At 46.1% G+C, this 18,222-nt stretch overlaps 1 protein-coding gene across 4 annotated transcripts in view; it reads left to right on the plus strand.

Moving 5' to 3' along the window:
• Window positions 1–8,538, plus strand: part of Ptch1 (patched 1) — a 66,207-nt gene extending 57,669 nt beyond the window's left edge. For all 4 annotated transcript variants that reach the window (XM_052727038.1, XM_052727037.1, XM_052727040.1 and 1 more), the window contains 4 exons: window positions 2,564–2,663; window positions 3,167–3,421; window positions 4,830–5,373; window positions 5,769–8,538. In XM_052727038.1, coding sequence (XP_052582998.1) covers window positions 2,564–2,663; window positions 3,167–3,421; window positions 4,830–5,372 — 898 coding nt within the window. In that variant the 3' untranslated portion in view covers window position 5,373; window positions 5,769–8,538. The remainder of the gene's footprint in view (window positions 1–2,563; window positions 2,664–3,166; window positions 3,422–4,829; window positions 5,374–5,768) is intronic.
• Window positions 8,539–18,222: the final 9,684 nt, after the last annotated feature.

Below are 18,222 nucleotides of genomic sequence, written 5' to 3' on the forward strand. Positions count from 1 at the left end.
TTGAGTGTTTGGGGGTTTGTTTGTTTATGAAACAGGTCTCATGTAGCTCAGGCTTGCCTCAAACTTGTGATGTATCAGAGAATGGCTTTGCACTGCTGATTGTCCTGCCTTAGCCTCCTAAGTGCTAGAATTATAGACATGTGCTGCCACATCTGGCTCTGACGTAAGCTTTACGTGTGTACACACACAGGCTGGCCAAGTAGGGAAGCTCACCTTTTCAGGTAAAAAGAGAAGTTTTAGCTGAAGATTAATGCAAAACAAAAGTTAGTTACATTGGGGGTGTAGCTCAGTGATACAGCAAGTACTTGCCGAAGGTGCGTGGGGCAAGTGGGTTCAATCCCCACTACCAGAGGAGAGAAAAGAGAGGACCAGTCTTGAGGCATTGGTTAGCCAGGCTTCCAGGGCATCAGTCTTTCTGAATGAGGGCATGGTTGGCTCACTGTCTGGGGGTGGAGTAAGCAGATTCATTTCAGTGTAGACCAGCACCCTATATAACATGCTTCCTGATCATCTGGGGCTCTTAAAGTGCAGACTGACAGAGGCCTTTCCAGACAGCTCTCAGCTGAGCCTGAGCATGCCAGTCTTCACTCAGTCTGTTGATACGTTAGGACTGATCGGTAGATTCTCCTTTGCCAGAAACTGGTGAGATGGCTGGCTTCACTTAGACCCTGGTTTGGGTTTGTTTTGTGTTAAATGGTTGATTTGGCATTTATTTCCTCTACACACTCTTACACAGATACTAGCTTTGTCTTTCTAGTATGAAGCCCAGTGCCAAATGGGACTGTTTTGGCATGGTCTCTGGGCTCTTCCAACACAAAGGTAATGCCAGCCTCATCTCATGAGTACCATTTTTTGTGACTACTGGCAAGTAGCACATAACCTACTCTGCTGTGTAGCTTATAGTCTGCTGGGATTGGGAGATACAAGTCTCCCCAGGCAGTTGAAAGCCAAGAGAAATAAATGCAGGGTGTGCTGGAACCTTGAAGGTTAGCTGAGGAGCCAGTGCACACCTTTGCAAAGGATCTCACACAGCAGAGCCCATTTCTTCCCTGTCCTAGCTGGGGCTGCTCATTCCCTCCCAGAGATATCAGAGTTCCTGTTTCAAGCACTTAGAAGGGCTTCCCATTTTCTAAAATAGGTTGGATAAAGTCCTCACCAGAGTTGAATAAATGAGCAGACACTGTATACATGAAGCTGTCAGAAATCTAATTGGTCTGTTTATGTTGCAGCTAGATGGATGGGATGCAAATGTCTTAATGCCTGCCGCTGATATATGCCTCACTGAAAGTTCCACAGTTTATGTTAGAGCAAGACATTGGTGGCTTGGGTTTTTACTAATGCAGCTCAGAGGGTCCAGTGTTTACAATAGCTGTGAGGTATTTGTATTTTTATGGGGATTCTCTCTCCTTTCATCTGATGTCAAAACATACATAGACATGGCATTGTAGGGTGGCTGCTCAGTTTTATGATTCAGGGGACCATTAACAGATAGATATCTAGCCCTCCCTCTTTCTTTCCAGAACATCCTAGCCCCACCCCACCCCCCAGCCCAGTTCCATCAAAGCCTTAGAAATCATTAGTTCCAGAAAAGCATCCTTGCGTGGAGTGTGCGCCCTCCAGCTGTGCAGAGTGCTGGCCAGAGGCGGGCCCTGGCTGACAGGTTTACCTTGGTATTCTTGAAGGATCCCAGACCTTTAGCCCTCAATGGTGGGAACGCAGACCTCGCTGTTCACTCTCCCTCTTCTGCCATGGTGCTTCAGCCTTTATGTTTGAATTGGCTGACGCAAAACAAGAGTATTCAAAGATGCTAAATTGTTCAACAAAAGATTGGTCTGCAGAGCAGCCTGCCATTGTGGAGCGCCCTCGCCCCGCACAATGCCCCAGCTCCCACAGAATGGGCAGCGTTTTCTTTGCAGAGCTGGTTCCTGTGTTCTAAAAAGGTTGCAATTGGAGCTATTTGGTAAAACTGGAACCCAGAGAATTCTAGGCAGAAAGTTGTGATTAATGAAAGCCCAGGGAATGCCTTACCTGATGGGCTGGAGACTTAATTAGAGATTCTGCCGTAAGAGGCAGGGGCATTTCACAGTGGATTAGCTGCCTGCAGAAGCAGGCTGCTTTTCCTCCTGGGCCAAATTGTTTAAATTCTACACCCTTCACTTCATTTGTTTGCTTCTGCTGGGTTTTCGTGAGCAGGGGCCCCTCGGCATTGTGTCTGCTTCCAGGTTGTTCAGTCACTCATTTCACATTCCGTATTCCTGTGTTGGTGTAACACGTTCATAAATAACATTACAGGCACGAGATCTCAGCAAATTAACAAACTAATTTTTTTTTCCTTTCATGAACTAACACTCTAGTGTGTGGAATGTAGCCCTCAGAGTCATAAGATTAAAAAAGAACAAAGCTCCATACTGATCTTGTGTTAGAGTCTGAACTACAGTTGTGTGGCTGACTTTTCAGAGGACTGGGATTGTTGAGCTCTTGGTGCAGAGTAACGTTTGGGTGCGTGGAGGGCAGAATGCTTTCTTTCCACACCGACAAGTCTCATGTCCCTTTTGTCTTCCAGATACTTCTTTGCTGTCCTGGCGATCCTCACTGTCTTGGGGGTTCTCAACGGACTGGTTTTGCTGCCTGTACTCTTGTCCTTCTTTGGACCGTGTCCTGAGGTCAGTGATTAGCAGGGTGAGACATTCACCCCACAGGCTGCCTGCTTTCCCCAGTGCTGCTCCGGATCTAGATATTTAGGTGCTGCTGTACTTGCTGATGGTGTGACCGCTTTAGTAAACACCCAGCAATAATCGCCGTTTTACTTTTCCATATGGTAGTTCAGGCTGGGGGCTGTAGAGCAAACTGTTTTAGATCAGCTGATGAGCAACTTCAGTCTTGGGGATATGCAAAGGAAGATTTTCTACTTCAGATAAGTGTTTGGGTTTAACAGGTGTAAAAGACACCTATCCTGCCTTTCTGGTGTTGGAAGACATGGGCAGTGTTTCTGTGCCAGTATCTTGATGGTCTGCCAGATAGCAGGGAGAGGGGAGTAGATACAGTATGATATGTGGGGTTCTTTTGTCAGGTGATGGAGGCTGATGAATAGCATTGGGCTTTGAACTTTAAGATGGGCCAACAGATAAACGAATGTAACACTTTAATTGGGAATCTCCTTGAATAGGTGTCTCCAGCCAGTGGCCTGAACCGGTTGCCCACTCCTTCGCCTGAGCCGCCCCCAAGTGTTGTACGGTTTGCAGTGCCTCCCGGTCACACGAACAATGGGTCTGATTCCTCTGACTCAGAGTACAGCTCTCAGACCACAGTGTCTGGCATCAGTGAGGAACTCAGGCACTATGAGGCACAGCAGGGTTCCGGAGGTCCTGCCCACCAAGTGATTGTGGAAGCCACAGAAAACCCCGTCTTTGCCCGGTCCACTGTGAGTCACCTGAGGGATTGGGAAAGATTCATCTCTCCTCTGGCAGTGGGCCAGGAGGTCCAGGGGAGGTCCAGGGAGATCTGAGCAGCAGATCTCACAGACAGATAGGTGCAAGAAAAAAGTGTATACACCAGGTCAAATCACAGGAAACTGCCAGCACGCCATTCTTTGTAAACTATGACATGCTTCCTTTTAATCTTGTGGATTGAAGCGGCATTGCCAACATTGTTATGGGCAGCAAAGCTTGCCTAGAATACTCAACGCCCTGGGGCTCATCCCCAGTTCTACCCTTATTCAGAGTAGACTCAGCTGCAGGCCTTGACCCCCTTTCCCGTTCTGTCTGAGTGTTAGGTGAGGAAATGTAACAAATGCGTATTGTACTGCCATGAGAAGCATTTCTTCCTTCTCATCTCTGTTCCCTTTAATTGGCCTTGGTACAAAAATTATTTTAATTATTATCTAAGACTTTCCCATACCTTTGTGGCTTCAAGCTCTTACTGTTGTAGATGGCTGGAGATCTATTGAAGTGCAGGAGCATCCTGAGTTCTTTCCTTAATTCCAGAAGACAGTGAGGAATCGGCAGACTCCTTCCATACCCACACTAGCCCCCAGTCAAGATGCTCAGCCTTAAAGAGCCAAGGAAGGCTCCAAAGTTCCCATTGCTCGCCTGAGGCCCCCACCATCCTTACAGGAAATGTGTATTCGAGTCCCAGGCTAGAGCAGCCTTCCATGAAGGAGAGAGTGGCTGGCCAGTGAATTGTGCAGTTGTGTGCCCGCCACCCCCCATGACGATGCCCTGCTGAGCTGCAGTGTGAATCTGGTTTTGTTCAGCAGGAGCCTAAAAATAGGTACAAGCTCTGCGACTTTGAAGTTGGTCACGGTCCTTTTGATTGATGTGGCCACTGTGTTGCTTGAGCTTTGTACAGAGACCCAGAAACCAGATTCCTAATGGTCAGGCTGAGACAAATGCATCTGACAGAAGTATCTGTGATGGTAGAAGTTTTTGCTCTGCTCTTTAGTACATTAGTTACTTAGCCACACCTGGCTTGGGGTTGGGGGCAGGTGAAACAAGACCCAGAAACTGGTATCTTACATCTCTAAAAGCTACTGTATATGATTGCATGTGTATCAATACACCCCACCTCTTGGCCAGCCAGGACCAGACACTTAGCAGTTTGAGGAAAAGAACCTAGGATCTAGATAGACTGATCAGGTTGGGGTAGCTGGTTTGTAGAAGTGAAGCCCTTGGGATGTTCTTGCAGCTGTGAGCAGCAGCTATATGCCTCCAGCCAGCTTTACTGGAGCATGCAGGATCCACATTCTGGAGGTTCCTAAAGGAGTGGGTTTTTTTCTGTGGGTGGAAGGACACCACTCTACCTCCCTGTGTTAACCTCTGTCACCTCTGCAGGTGGTCCATCCTGAATCGAGACATCACCCTCCTTTGAACTCTCGGCAGCAGCCCCACTTGGACTCCGGCTCCTTGTCCCCTGGACGACAAGGCCAGCAGCCTCGAAGGGATCCTCCCAGAGAAGGCTTGCGGCCACCCCCATACAGACCGCGCAGAGACGCTTTTGAAATTTCTACTGAAGGGCATTCTGGCCCTAGCAATAGGGACCGCTCAGGCCCCCATGGGGCCCGTTCTCACAACCCTCGGAACCCAGCGTCCACTGCCATGGGCAGCTCTGTGCCCAGCTACGGCCAGCCCATCACCACTGTGACGGCTTCTGCTTCTGTGACTGTCGCTGTGCATCCCCCACCTGGGCCTGGGCGTAACCCCCGAGGGGGTCCCTGTCCAGGCTATGAGAGCTACCCTGAGACTGACCATGGGGTGTTCGAGGACCCCCATGTGCCTTTTCATGTCAGGTGCGAGAGGAGGGACTCGAAGGTGGAGGTCATAGAACTACAGGACGTGGAGTGTGAGGAGAGGCCGTGGGGGAGCAGCTCCGACTGAGGTGCGTGCCCCAGGTGCCCCAGGGTGCTTTCCAGGGTTACCTGAGCACTCGCACAACCCAAACTGGACCCTGTGGGACCTTTTCTCCCCAAGGCAAGGCTGATGTGGCCAAATCAATACAGTTCCAAACTGGATTTCTTTTCTTTTAACTAGTAATCTCTTGAATGCAATTTAACAGCTTTACCTTGTACCTGTTTGCCATGCTTGCAGCAGAGTTCTAACCAGCATGCAGATGGCCTTGTAAGGTGAAAACACATGAAATGAGTTTAGCACCATAGTCAGCCCGTTGTAGGGTTGCTGTGTTCTGACCTGGAGTGAAGGGGTGTATTGTGTGAGAGGCATACAGCTCTGTGGTCATGACCATGATGTGACTTCCTTTTTTGTTTTCTTTTAAAGGGTAATTAAAATCTGAAGCAAAGAGGCCAAAGATTGGAAAAACCCCACCCCCACCTCTTTCCAGAACTGACTGCTTGAAGAGAACTGCTTGGAATTATGGGAAAGCAGTTCATTGTTACTGTAATTGATTGTATTATTTTGTGAAATATTTCTATAAATATTTAAGAGGTGTACACATGTAATATACATGGAAATGCTGTAAAGTCTATGGCCTGGGGCCTCTCCACTCCTGCCCCAGAGTGGGGAGACCACAGGGCTCCTCCCCCTGTGTACATTGGTCTCTGTGCCACAACCAAGCTTAACTTAGTTTTTAAAATCTCCCAGCATATGTCGCTGCTGCTTAAATATTGTATAATTTACTTGTATAATTCTATGCAAATATTGCTTATGTAATAGGATTATTTGTAAAGGTTTCTGTTTAAAATATTTTAAATTTGCATATCACAACCCTGTGGTAGGATGAAATGTTACTGTTAACTTTTGAACACGCTATGCGTGATAATTGTTTAACGAGCAGACATGAAGAAAACTGGTTAATCCCGGTGGCTTCTCTAGGGGTAGTTTTATGCAGTTCTCATGGGGTGTGTGTGTGTGTGTGTGTGTGTGTGTGAGTGTGTGATTTCCCAATGTACTGTACTGTGATTTTTGTTTTGTTCTTTTTCTTGTTTCTCTTTGTTTCGTGTGACCTTAGATATGGCCTAGACAAGCTGGGAAAGTCCAGGTCTCTTTCTGTCTTGGTGCTGGTGGAAGGGTGGACCCGTCATCTGCCTTATTCTCTGGAAATATTCCAGAGAAGCCAAACTTGGCTTCATGCCTGCAGCAGCTACAGGTCATGATAGCCCTCCAGGGACCGCCCCTTGTGCTTCAAAGAGAATACATTCTCATAGATCATAATGTCGGGTGTTAGGGCCTCTGTATATGGAGCCAGCAGTCTTCATTGGTGGTGAATCTCAGCTGGGTTGTGAGATTACACTCAAAGGAAGTGTGGTATTGTACCTTTCTGATGAGCAACACCTGCACACAGCCTCCCACCCCTATAACCCAGATACAGGCAGAAAAATCTATTTCATTCAAGGTCTACATTCAAACCTTTACAAATCCGAATCCCTTTCGCTACATTGACTGCCTGGTTGGGGCGTACTGATGGTGGTGCAGTCAGCTGTGTGGGATGTGAGCTGCTGAAGACTCTTCTTCATGTGTTCTTGTCCTGTGCACACTCCATTCCCTTCTCCACTGTTAGAATTCATCCAGTATAATGTCCATGGAAGAGCAGGAAGGTGCCATCCCAAAGTATAGAGAGGAAGCTCTTCAAACCAGGTGTTAGATTTGAAAGTCTGATCCTGTTCTCTTTCCCTGAGGTTTAGGCTTCTTTGCCTCTGGCCAGAGACTAGTAGATGGGGAAGTAATATCCTCCTCCCTTGTGAGTGAACACTGAGGACTTGTCTCAGAGGAAGGGAGCTAGTGCACATGGAGCTACTGTGAGGAGCACATTCTGCATGCAGCTTCCTTCAATCCCTCCTATCCTGCATGGAAATCTGTAAAGGCAATGGGCCCCTGGTAGTACCAGCAGTCTAGTGACCTCAAACCGTAAAACTCATCCCCAAACTGTAAGGTACTAATTGGAAGCCACCTGTGGCTGCCGTGTGTGTGTGTGTGTGTGTGTGTGTGTGTGTGTGTGTGTGTGTGTGTGTGTGTGTGTGTGTGTGTGTGTGTGCGCGCGTGCAGAGGCCCTGGACACCCACTGCTACTGTCTTAATGCCTGTCAGGCCACTCTCTGCCTACCCAAAACCAGCTCTGCTCAGATAGCTCGCGCCCTGAGTTGAGAAGGGAGACAGAAAACTCTGAAGCCGCCTCCCTGCAATTCTTGGTTGTGTCTGTCACTCCTGAGCCTTTCTCGCTCGCAGCATAAGGAAGTTTGTACAGCCTTTTGGTTTCTGTACATTGTGAATTGCATCAGCCAAGGCAGGAAGAACACAGAGCTGACAGGAGACTGCAGTCTCAGGAGTGTGTGTGTTGTCTGTCTGTCTCGTCATAGTTTTATTTTGTCTGTATTGTTTGTTCATTTGGATGTTTTAATTTTTAAAAGAAAAGATCTTTGCTGATATTTATAATTTTGTATCATAAGAGTGTCCTCCAGAATTTGTCATGCCAGTTTATAACAACAAAAAAAATGCAGGGATTTTATTTCTATTGGAAACACTATTGCAGTTATGTGTTACTTTTGAACAGAAGTTTTATTTGTATAGAGTGCGTACTAATGTTAAATAGTTCAGAGTATATAACATTTACATTAAGGACTCATGGTAGGTTTTAGTGTACGGAGTTTAAAGGAAATAAATATTCAAACTGGGTCTCGTCTGCCAAATTGGGTGGAAATGAGTTTGTGTCATTTCAATTACAGAGATGAAAGTATGCCATATAATTTATTTATATGAAAATTTATTTTTGTAGTGTACATAGTAGTCATCAAGTCTTTGGACAGAAGTATATTTTTAAAGAATTTATATGTGATGAAATCCATAATGTCTGGAATTTTGCTGAGACATGAGTGTGAGGACACTTCGTTGTAAATGACAGCAGGAAGAGGGAACGTTTCACAGTGTTGAGAGAGTACAAGTGAGCAGCTATCCACGTGATTGGGAAGTGTTGACGTGAGCATTGTGACCTGGTACGGTTCTCAGATGAAAATGTACAAAACTCTCTAAATATTAATGTTCAAACACTGATAGAAATTCTAACATGAATAAAGATAATATAACTTGTTGGTTTATGTGCTTGTTTCTAGACTGTTCCTTAAAGTTCTCTTGCTAGCCTTGTGGAAGCTGTTTTATGTTTATTTTATGGACACTGAGAAATTACTTAATGACCCTTTTAAGTGAGTGTTCCCTTTTATTTATCTTTCCATACACGCACTCAGGAATTACATAAGGCCAAATTCAGTCTAAACAAAGTTGGCTGGAAGGGTGGATCAGTGGTTAGGAGTGCCTACTGTTCTTGCAGAGGGCCGCTCAGAACTGCTCTAGCTCCAAGGGATCTGATGCCCTCTTCTGGCCTCTACTGGTGCCTGTACACACTACACATGCCCACACACAGACACACAGAGACACGATTTTAAAAATTGAAGTATTTTAAATACAAGACACGAATATTAACACCATAGCTGATAATGTAGTACTGCTGACCTAGTACTGGGTGATTTTTTTTGTTTTTTTGAGTGGTCACTTACTTGATTTCATCATTGCCATGCATGAGGAAAACATGACTAGAAACAACACCCCTATTTGGGTGTTTTATTTTTGTTTTTGTTTTCTAAGACAGGTTCTCACTATGTAGCTCTGGCTATTCTGGAGCTCACTCCATAGACCAGGCTGGCCTCAAACTCGGGTTCACCGGCCCCTGCCTCTGCCTCCCGAGTGTTGGGATTAAAGGCCTGCACCACCACTCCCAGTTTAATACCCCTGTTTTTAATCATGTAATCGGTCAGGAAGGTTTAAGCCACCCTAAGAATGTGGGAAGTCCTAAAGAGCAATCAGCCAGCTGCAGCTAAGGCTGCCTCCTGGCTTTGTATGGATTCGTCAGGAGAGAGCCGTATCTGTGTCTATACTCACTGTTGGCGCCTGCTTTCACGCTGTAAGGGCAGAATTGTGTAGTTTGCAATGGTGATTGACTAGCCTGCAGACCCTGAGGTATTTACTCTCTGGCCTTTAGGAAGAAGCCTGCCAGTCCCTCTTAAGACAAGGAAGTGTTTGGCCAGTGCTACTCAAGTGTGGTCCATGAATCAGCATGCCTTGGAAGCTTGCTGGAAAAGCCAGAATCCATTGCTGCTCCAGACCCACTAAATCAGTCTGTGGGAGGGAAGCCCAGGAGTCTGCTCTGAGCAGCTCCAGTGGTTCTGAAGCACCAGCAGAAACAATCTCTAAATTCCTTCCAGGCGGATGTGGCCTTGGTTCCCTAATGCAGCTCAGGCTGAGTGGCCAGCACAGGCCAGATTCTGGAAACATCAGGGAGATCCTGACTCTTCTGTGTGGTCTTTCCACAAAAACACATGTTCCTCTGTGGGAAAGAGTCAAGACCTGTGAACTTTGCATTTGTGTCTGGGAGTCTAGGCAGAGGAATTCCCTTCCCAGTGTTCTGCTACACAGCTGTGAGCGTCCCTGATAGAACACGCAGGGGATGTGGGGCTCTCTGTCTGCCCTTCCTGCCTAGAGACTTCCCCAGCATCCAGTTGACCAACTCAGAGCAAGTCCCTTGCAGCCTTGGAGGCCTGTGTCATCCATAAATGAAATACAAATGCTCTCTGAGGGTGATACCTGAAGGTAAAGAATGGTGGTGGAGTCTTGGGCCACTGGGTGAAGGGATGGGATCAACCACATCCCACACATTCTACAACGACTCTCTTACCTGGGCCTGAGTTCCCATCTCAGAGAGGACTGGGGCCATGTATAGAAACCCAAGAGAATGACTGAAACCCAAGGTGATTTCCAGGAGGGGCTGGGCTGGAGGGATGCTCAGCCAGCCACGGGCCTCCTGTGCAAGCGTGACCCAGGTGAATCAGAAGCCAGGCTTTGCTGTGCTTGCCATCCCGGTGCTGAGGAGGTGGAGACAAAAGGATCCCTGGCGTTTGCTGGGCAGCCTAACCAATCAGTGAACCACTGGTTGTAAAACACAAAATGAATGGTTCCTGAGAAACAACACTGAAGCTTTGCAGGAGCACACATACACACAAAGAATCACTCAGTTGATGCAATGACCTCCATAGTAGACACTGTCTAGGAAAAAAAGTTAAGCATTGCTTTATGTCTTAGAACTGTATCTTCTCTCCTCCTGATAGAGTTAGTGACTTGTTCGTTCTTAAGTCCTATAGTGAATTTCATAAACAATGCTAACTTGGTTCCAGAATTCAAGTCAAGGAGAATGTGGACTCTCCAGATCTGACCATGGGAAATACTCCCTGCATTAATTAGAACCCAAGCCATGAGGAGCCTTTGTTGAGACATACTTTGTTCCACAAGATAATTTGTTTTTATTTATTTGGCTGGGTTTTGGTTTGGGGATTTTTTGAGACAGGGTTTCTCTGTGTAACAGTCCTCGCAGTCGTGGCGTTTGCTCTATAGACCAGGCTGGCCTCAAACTCAGAGCTCACCTGCTTCTCTATCCTGAGCACTAGGTTTAAAAGCCAGTTTTAAGTTTTTAATCTCATTTTTACATTTACTGTATGTGTGGAGGTCAGAGGTCAACTTGGGGGAGTCAGTTCTCTCCTACCATGTAGGCCTAAGGATAGAAGAACTCGGGTCCTGAGGCTTGGCAGCAACACCTTTACTCGCTGAGCCGTCCTGTCAGCTAGTTTTGTCTGTTTTATCGTTGATGCTAATAAGTTACAGCTAATAAGTAACTTCATTTTTAATCACATTGGCCTGGGACAAATTTTAATTAAACTGTTTACCAAGATCTGCCACTTTAATTCAGGACCTAGGACCCCTTTTCTTTTTTCTCTTCTCTTCCTACTCCCTTTCCTCCCTCTCTCTTTCTCTTCCTCTGCTCCTCTCTCCTTTGCTTCCTCTCTCCCCCCTCTCTCCCTCTCCCGTTATCCCTCTCTTCCTTTCTTTCTCTTCCTTTCCACAACAACTATACCACAGCTACTGGGAAGCTCCAGGCCTCTGAACTCCAGGCACCAGCCATGCTGATACAGAGACAGTTGTTTTGGTTTTGGTAACTGACCTCCCCAAAGAAGAAATGGAGGTGGGTCTACTAATCGTCTGAAAAGAACTTTGGCCAGGTTTTAATTGCTCTTAATGAAGGTCGTACGTAATGAGAACACACTGTAAGCATGAGTCTGTTTAATCATTCATATAGTCATGATGGAGGATGTGTTGGACACCATCTTCTGCATATGTTTCCTGTCAGGAAATTAGAACAACTGTCATCATGAATCTCTGTGAGAGATACTCTGCCATGTTCAGATCATGGAACTCCAGCAAACAGAGGGACTTGGGGCTCTGCTACAAAAAGAAATGTGCCCAATGTAGGTGACCCAAATCACAGTTGACACGGCACAGCTGGGACTTTGCACTTGCCGTGACTGAAAGGAGGCTTCTCTGTAAGGGTTCCCCCATGAAGAAAGGAAACAGAGCTCACATGGCTGCAGGTGTCTGTGCAGCCTGTGAATGCAGCCTCGTGTGGCCAAAGAAGGCAATAAATAGGACCCCAAACAAAATCCATAAACTTAAAACATGAGAACTTTTTCATGAGGTTATTTGGGGGTAGGACTGAGTAATTTGACTGTGCAGGTCTCCAGCATGAACTTCACAAATCACAATGTCATATTGAAATTGCAATGTTGAAAAGTTAGACACTTTGCTAGAGAGAACCACCACTACAGAGACACACAGTCCTTTCCCTAAGACAGAGTCAGAACTCAGCAAGCAGCAGTGTCTGCTGGGAGAAGCATGGGAAGCTCCATGACACTCCGCTTTCCTGGAGAGTGTTATCTTAATTCATCTGAGGGTACCAGCACATGATGTCAGAGTGTGCAGCAGGGGCAACAAGAAAGTCAAGTTGCTCCTAAGAGAACTGCAGGAACTGTCTCTATCAATGACACCATCTTTACACACAACGGACAACAGCTTATGTTCTCTCGGGAGGCAGGGTGGGGTGGATAATAACCTGTTTTATTTGTATAAAGGAAAAAACTATGTAGATGGAGGAAGACTTGATGAGCAAGTTCTGACTGGTGAGTTATTATATAATAATGAGGATTGCAGGAGTAAGCCCAGGTTGAGATGCCAAAGGCTCCTCTTTGTAAGTACAAATGTGAATCAATGGCAGGGGCAGGTGGACTAGTGTTGAAAGCCTCTGCAGCCAGCGGAGAAGCAAGATGAGGCAGGAATGGAGAACAGCAAGAGGCCCTCTGCCACAGACCAGGCTCGAAGAAGCACCATCAGAAAGGAATAGGTCAGATGAGCAGAAAGCAAGGCCAGCATCTCAAAATACACGAACACACCCTTCAAAGAAAGGCCAAACAAGGAGGCAACACTGACAATGGTTGGAAGCATGTCAAGAGCCGGCCAAAGGCCTACAGGAGGTCTGTGGTCTGCAAGACAGGAGGTAGCCCTTCATGCTTGAACTCTGAGATGCATTTGCCCTTCTTGTGATGAGCATTTTTGCACTTCCGCACAGTTCCCACTTCGTATGGCATCATGGGAAGCTACCAGGAATGAAGATGTCTGACTCATGGAAGATTAAAGCTTCCAGGGACCCTTGACACCTTATAACCTGGAGAATCAATATGGTGTGCCTAACATAAGACAATACCCACAGCAATCAAGGTGGACCGTTGATTGGGATTAATCTGATGTTTGTTACCTCCTTGTCTTCAACTTACCCCATTTATTTTATGTGTTAATTTCAAGGACACAGGGGACTCCCATCCACACTGCTGTTGAAGCCAAAGAACCTCTGAGTCTTGCACCTCCAGGAGCATGTACACTGCCCTGCACGCCCAGCAAATGTTTGTGCTAATGCAAACAGCGGCAGTGAGGGAAGCAATTAGCAAATCTCTGAATTCTCCTTCTGATTACACCTAAATTCCAAAAGCTAATTGGCTAAAATGTTCCTCCTTAATTAGAAGCAATTAATACATGAAACTAGGTTTGCATTTCACAAGAGTTTACATTTCACGATTGAAATCTCCAACTTCATTTACTAATGGTCTCTAATGGCCTGTAATCATAAGACACACACAATTACAGGGGGATTTTCAAAGTGTCGGAATGGAAGAATGTCTGAACTTATGAATTATTCTTCCATTGCTGACTACATAGCCAAGATCTACTGTAAAACACATGTCATGTGTACACATGCTTGCTCAAACACTCCCAAAGAAGTGCATTTGTGACATTTAACCCCTTCTAGATTTTCCACTCTCTGTTGTCGTCCCTCAGCATTTAGGACTCCACAGACACCTAAATCCTCAGATGCCCAAGTGCTTCGTAAAATATGGTGTGACATTGGTATACAGCCTGGACTCATCCTACTGCAGACTTTAAATCATCTCTGTATTACTTATAATGAACATTGCAATGTAAGTGCTATGGAAATTGTTATTCTGTATAACTTAGAATATAACTACAAGAAAAAGATCAACATGTTCCATACACATGCACCTTTTTCTCAAATGCTTTTGACTCATTTGCTTCTCTCAATGCTTCTCTTTTCATCAGTCAAGCTAGATACTTCCAACACTAAAGTCTACTAAAATTCATCTGTAAGACGCAAGGCAGGGGGATACCTCTTTCCTTAAAGTGCTTGTATGCAAGCATAAGAACCTGAGTTGGATTGCCAAACCCATGTAAAAATTTGGACGGGGTGGCACATGCTTATAATCTCAGCATTGGGGAGGCGGAGCCAGGAGGACCCCTCTGGCTCACTGGCCTAATCAGCAAGCTTCTGGTCCCAGTGAGAAACCTTGTATCCAAAATCAAGGTGGAGGGTGCAGGAGGAGCGACACCCAAGATTGTCGTGTGGCCCCCACATGCATGTATGCACACACACAGATAAAAAGATGAAGATGCTTAAGCCCATCCCTGTGTAGCTGTGAAACGAAACTCCCTGTTTCTTGCTTGATGCATGACAGGCCTTAGGTGATGCATCTAATGAACTCAATAAACAGGGCTCATCTGCAAAGAGTCACCATGAGCCAGCAGCAGCGGGAGCTGTGGCAGCAACTAAAGGTGAGGAGGGTGGAGGTAGGGTGACAGGAGCAGAAAACAGCATCTGAGGAGTACAGCGGTAAACTAGGCTGAATGAGGACGCCTCCGCAGGTGTGAGGCCTTGACCGAAATTCCTCATCACACAGCCAAGTCTTCTCATGAAACGATATTCTAAGATACAAGTGAAAAGACAAACAAGTAAAAAGCAGAGCCTCTGTTTTCTTTGTTTTAAGATTTACTTTAAAGATCTGTTTTTATTTTTATTCATGTGTCTATGTGAGTGTGTTCCATGTGTGTGCAATGCTCTTGGAGGCCAGACAAGGCGACAAACCCAAGGGTGTTGTGCAACACGAACCTTCAAAGTCTTATTAATAAAAACAAACCTGAGCCAGGTACTGGGGTCATCGCTGGAAGATCAGAGAAGCAGAACCAGCCACAGCCACCTCACCTTGCCAGTTCCTCAGCTGATCCTGTTTCCTCAGACTGGATGCCTCTGAGTCCTTATCCAAATGGATCTCAGCTGACCTGCTGCTCAAAATCCTAAAAGCTTAACCAGCTCTAGTTCCTGGTTTTCACGCCTTATATACCTTTCTGCTTTCTGGGATTAAAGGCTGAGTCACCATGCCTGGCTGTTTCCAGTGTGGCTTTGAACTCACAGAGATCCAGATGAATCTCTGCCTCCCGAATGCTAGGATTAAAGGCGTGTGTGCCACCATTGCCCAACCTCTATGTTTAATATAATGCTGTTCTGTTCTCTGACCCCAGATAAGTTTATTAGGATGCACAATATCACCACAGTGTTGTGTTCTTTATCTGCCCCTTAAAATTTCTATTTAACAAGCTAGGTGTGATGGTGCACACCTTTAATCTCAGCACTTGGGAGGCAGAGGCAGGTGGATCTCTCAGTTAGAGGCCTGCCTGGTCTACAAAGTTCCAAGATAGCCAGGGCTATCTAGAAAGACCCTGCCTGCAAAACAACAACAACAAAAAAGATTTCATTTTAACAGATGTACCACATGCTCTTCAAAGTGGCCATGGTTTAGCCTTGTCCATGTCTCCACCTCTTCCTATCACCACCTTTTTTTGAAGGACAGGTGTCCTGTTTAGCTTTGTTGTCAACTTAACTAAGCTGGGAAGAGGGAACCTCAGTTGAGGAATTACCTCTATCACACACTCATTGGATACGTCTATTTGGGCATTTTCACGGCTGCTTATTGATGTAGGGTCCAGTCTATTGTGGGGAGTGCCACATCTGGGCAGGTGGGCCTGACTTGTATAAGAAAGCAAGCTGAGTAAGTCACGAGGAGCAAGTCAGTGAGCAGTGTTGTTTCATGGCCTCTGCTTCAGTTCCTGCCTCTGGGTTCCTGCCCTGACTTCCCTCAATGGTGGACTGTAACCTGTAAATCTTTTCCTCTCCAAGATTCTTTTAGTCATGTGTTTACTACAGCAACAGAGAAACCAACCATGGCAACAGGTAAGGAAGGGAGGAACAGAATCGGGTCCTTGGATACTAATAACATACATTTTGCTTGCAAAGTTTATTGTACAACTTCTGACAAACTGGAAGTTGATTATGATAACCAGCATTTGGCAACATCTTTCTGATGACCTGAGTGGTATCTGGGAGGGGTAAGTGATGCATAAGGCAGAACAGCTGATGACTCAATAATCCCAGGAGGCCAGTTAAGGTTCATCTCCAAGAAGAGGTTATCAGAGTTAAGAAACTCAGAGGTTGGTGATCATTTTGTCATGGCAGGGTCATCATAAGGGTTCTGTGGAGGATTAGGGTGGTACCAGAGATCATTTCCTAGCAGGGTGGTCTCCACCCAATAATAAAAAGTGTGCGGGGCTGAAGAGATGGTTCAACAGTTGAGAGCACTAGCTGATCTTCCAGAGGACCCAGCCTCAACTCCCAGTGCCCACATGGTGGGTCATGACTGTCTATAACTCCAGTCTCAGAAGGTCTGATGCCCTCTTCTGACCTCCACAGGCACCAGGCATTCACATGGCGCACAAGCATACACTGGGGTGCCACATGCACAGGAACCACCAGGGTAGTGAGGGAGAGACAGAGAGAAGAGAGTAGGTTTTTTCCTTTCTTTCTCCCTGCCCTTGTCTTTTATGTATATGGGTGTTTTGCCTGCATGTATGTGCACCAGAAGAGGGCCTCAGGATTCTCTGGAACTGGAGTTACAGAGAGTTGTAAGTCACCACGTAGGTACTGAAAGTGGAACCCCAATCCTTCGCAAGAGCATCCAGTATTAACTGCTAAGCTGTCTCCCCAGCCCCCTTTAACTATTTTTAATAGTATTGTTTATTATTATTATTGCGGGGTTGAGGGTGTGTACATGCTATGTCGAATGAGTAGAAGTGGAGGACAAATTTTAGGAGTCAGTTTTCTCCCTCTACCATGGAGTCTAAGGCCTGGACTCGGGTCATTAGGTTTGCACAGGAAACGCCTTCCCCTCTGAGCCATCTTGCCAGCCCTATCCTTTGATTGATTCTCAAAGACAGTATCCTTATAGCCCACTCTCATCACACCAGAAACATACCAGGAAAAGGAATGCTGAGTATGGTAGCTGGTTCTAAGAACGGTGACATGTCAAAAGTTGTCACAGAGTTAACTCTGTTGGCAAAGTTTGTCGTCACTAGACACAGGAGCCACTGGGGTGGTGGGGGAAAGACACAGAGAGAGAAGAGTAGTTTCTTTCTTTCTTTTTACTTTTTCTTTTCTTTATCCCCCCACCCCCTTTCTGAGACAAGTTTCTCTATGTAGCCCTGGCTGTCCTGTAACTCTCTATATAGACCAGGTTGGCCTCAAACTCAGAGATCTACCTGTGTCTGCTTTGAGTACTGGGATTAAAGGTGTGCACCACCACACCCAGCTTCACTATCAGGGACACACCAGGCAATGACCCAGAAGCCTCTCATTATGACTCATGTCTTAGATCTTCTACCATTTTCTAACAGTACCAAGTTTTTAGGGTGTACTCCTGGTTAACTTTTTAAATTAACTTGACATGAGCAAGGGTCACCTGGGAAGAGAGATTCTCAACCTAGAAAATGTCTTCATAAGATTGGCCTATGGGCAAGTCTGTGAGGCATTTTCTTGATTAATGATTGATGTAGAAGGATCCAGCCACTGTGGGTGGTGTCACCCCTGGGCAAGTGTCCTGGGCTGTATAGGAAAGCAGGTTGAGCATAGCCATGGAGAGCAAGGCAGTAAGCAGCATCCTTCCATAGTCTCTGCTTCAGTTCTTGATCCAGGCTCCTGCCTTAGTTTGCCTCAGTGATGTACCGCAAACTGTAAGGTGATATAAACTCTTTCCTCCCCAAGTTGCTGTTGGTCACAGTGTTTATCACAGGAATAGAAAGCGAACTAAGACACGGAGAATACTCAAAATCCACACCATAGCGTGGACATTGTGAGTAACCTAGAAATAATTTCAAACACTATATGGGGGAGTATGCATAGGAGAATGTATAGAGGAATGTATATGCATCATATATGAATGAGTGGCAAGTATTAAGCTACGTTATGTGAAGGACTCGGTGTTGGGAATTGTACGCAGTGGGACCCCCAGATGCAGCAGCAGGCTGTTGGGCGGCCCAGTTCATGTGGGCACAGTGGCAGGATGGTGAGTGGAGATACACAACCCAGACGCTGCATCCACATGGACATGGTTTATTATAATAGAGAGATGAAGAGGCAAAAAGACAGAAAGAGGGAGATGGAGGGGGAAGAG

The sequence above is a fragment of the Peromyscus californicus genome, unplaced genomic scaffold, assembly GCF_007827085.1.
Source record: "Peromyscus californicus insignis strain IS unplaced genomic scaffold, ASM782708v3 Scaffold_8__1_contigs__length_139910024, whole genome shotgun sequence".
Classification (NCBI taxonomy): Eukaryota; Metazoa; Chordata; class Mammalia; order Rodentia; family Cricetidae; genus Peromyscus; species Peromyscus californicus.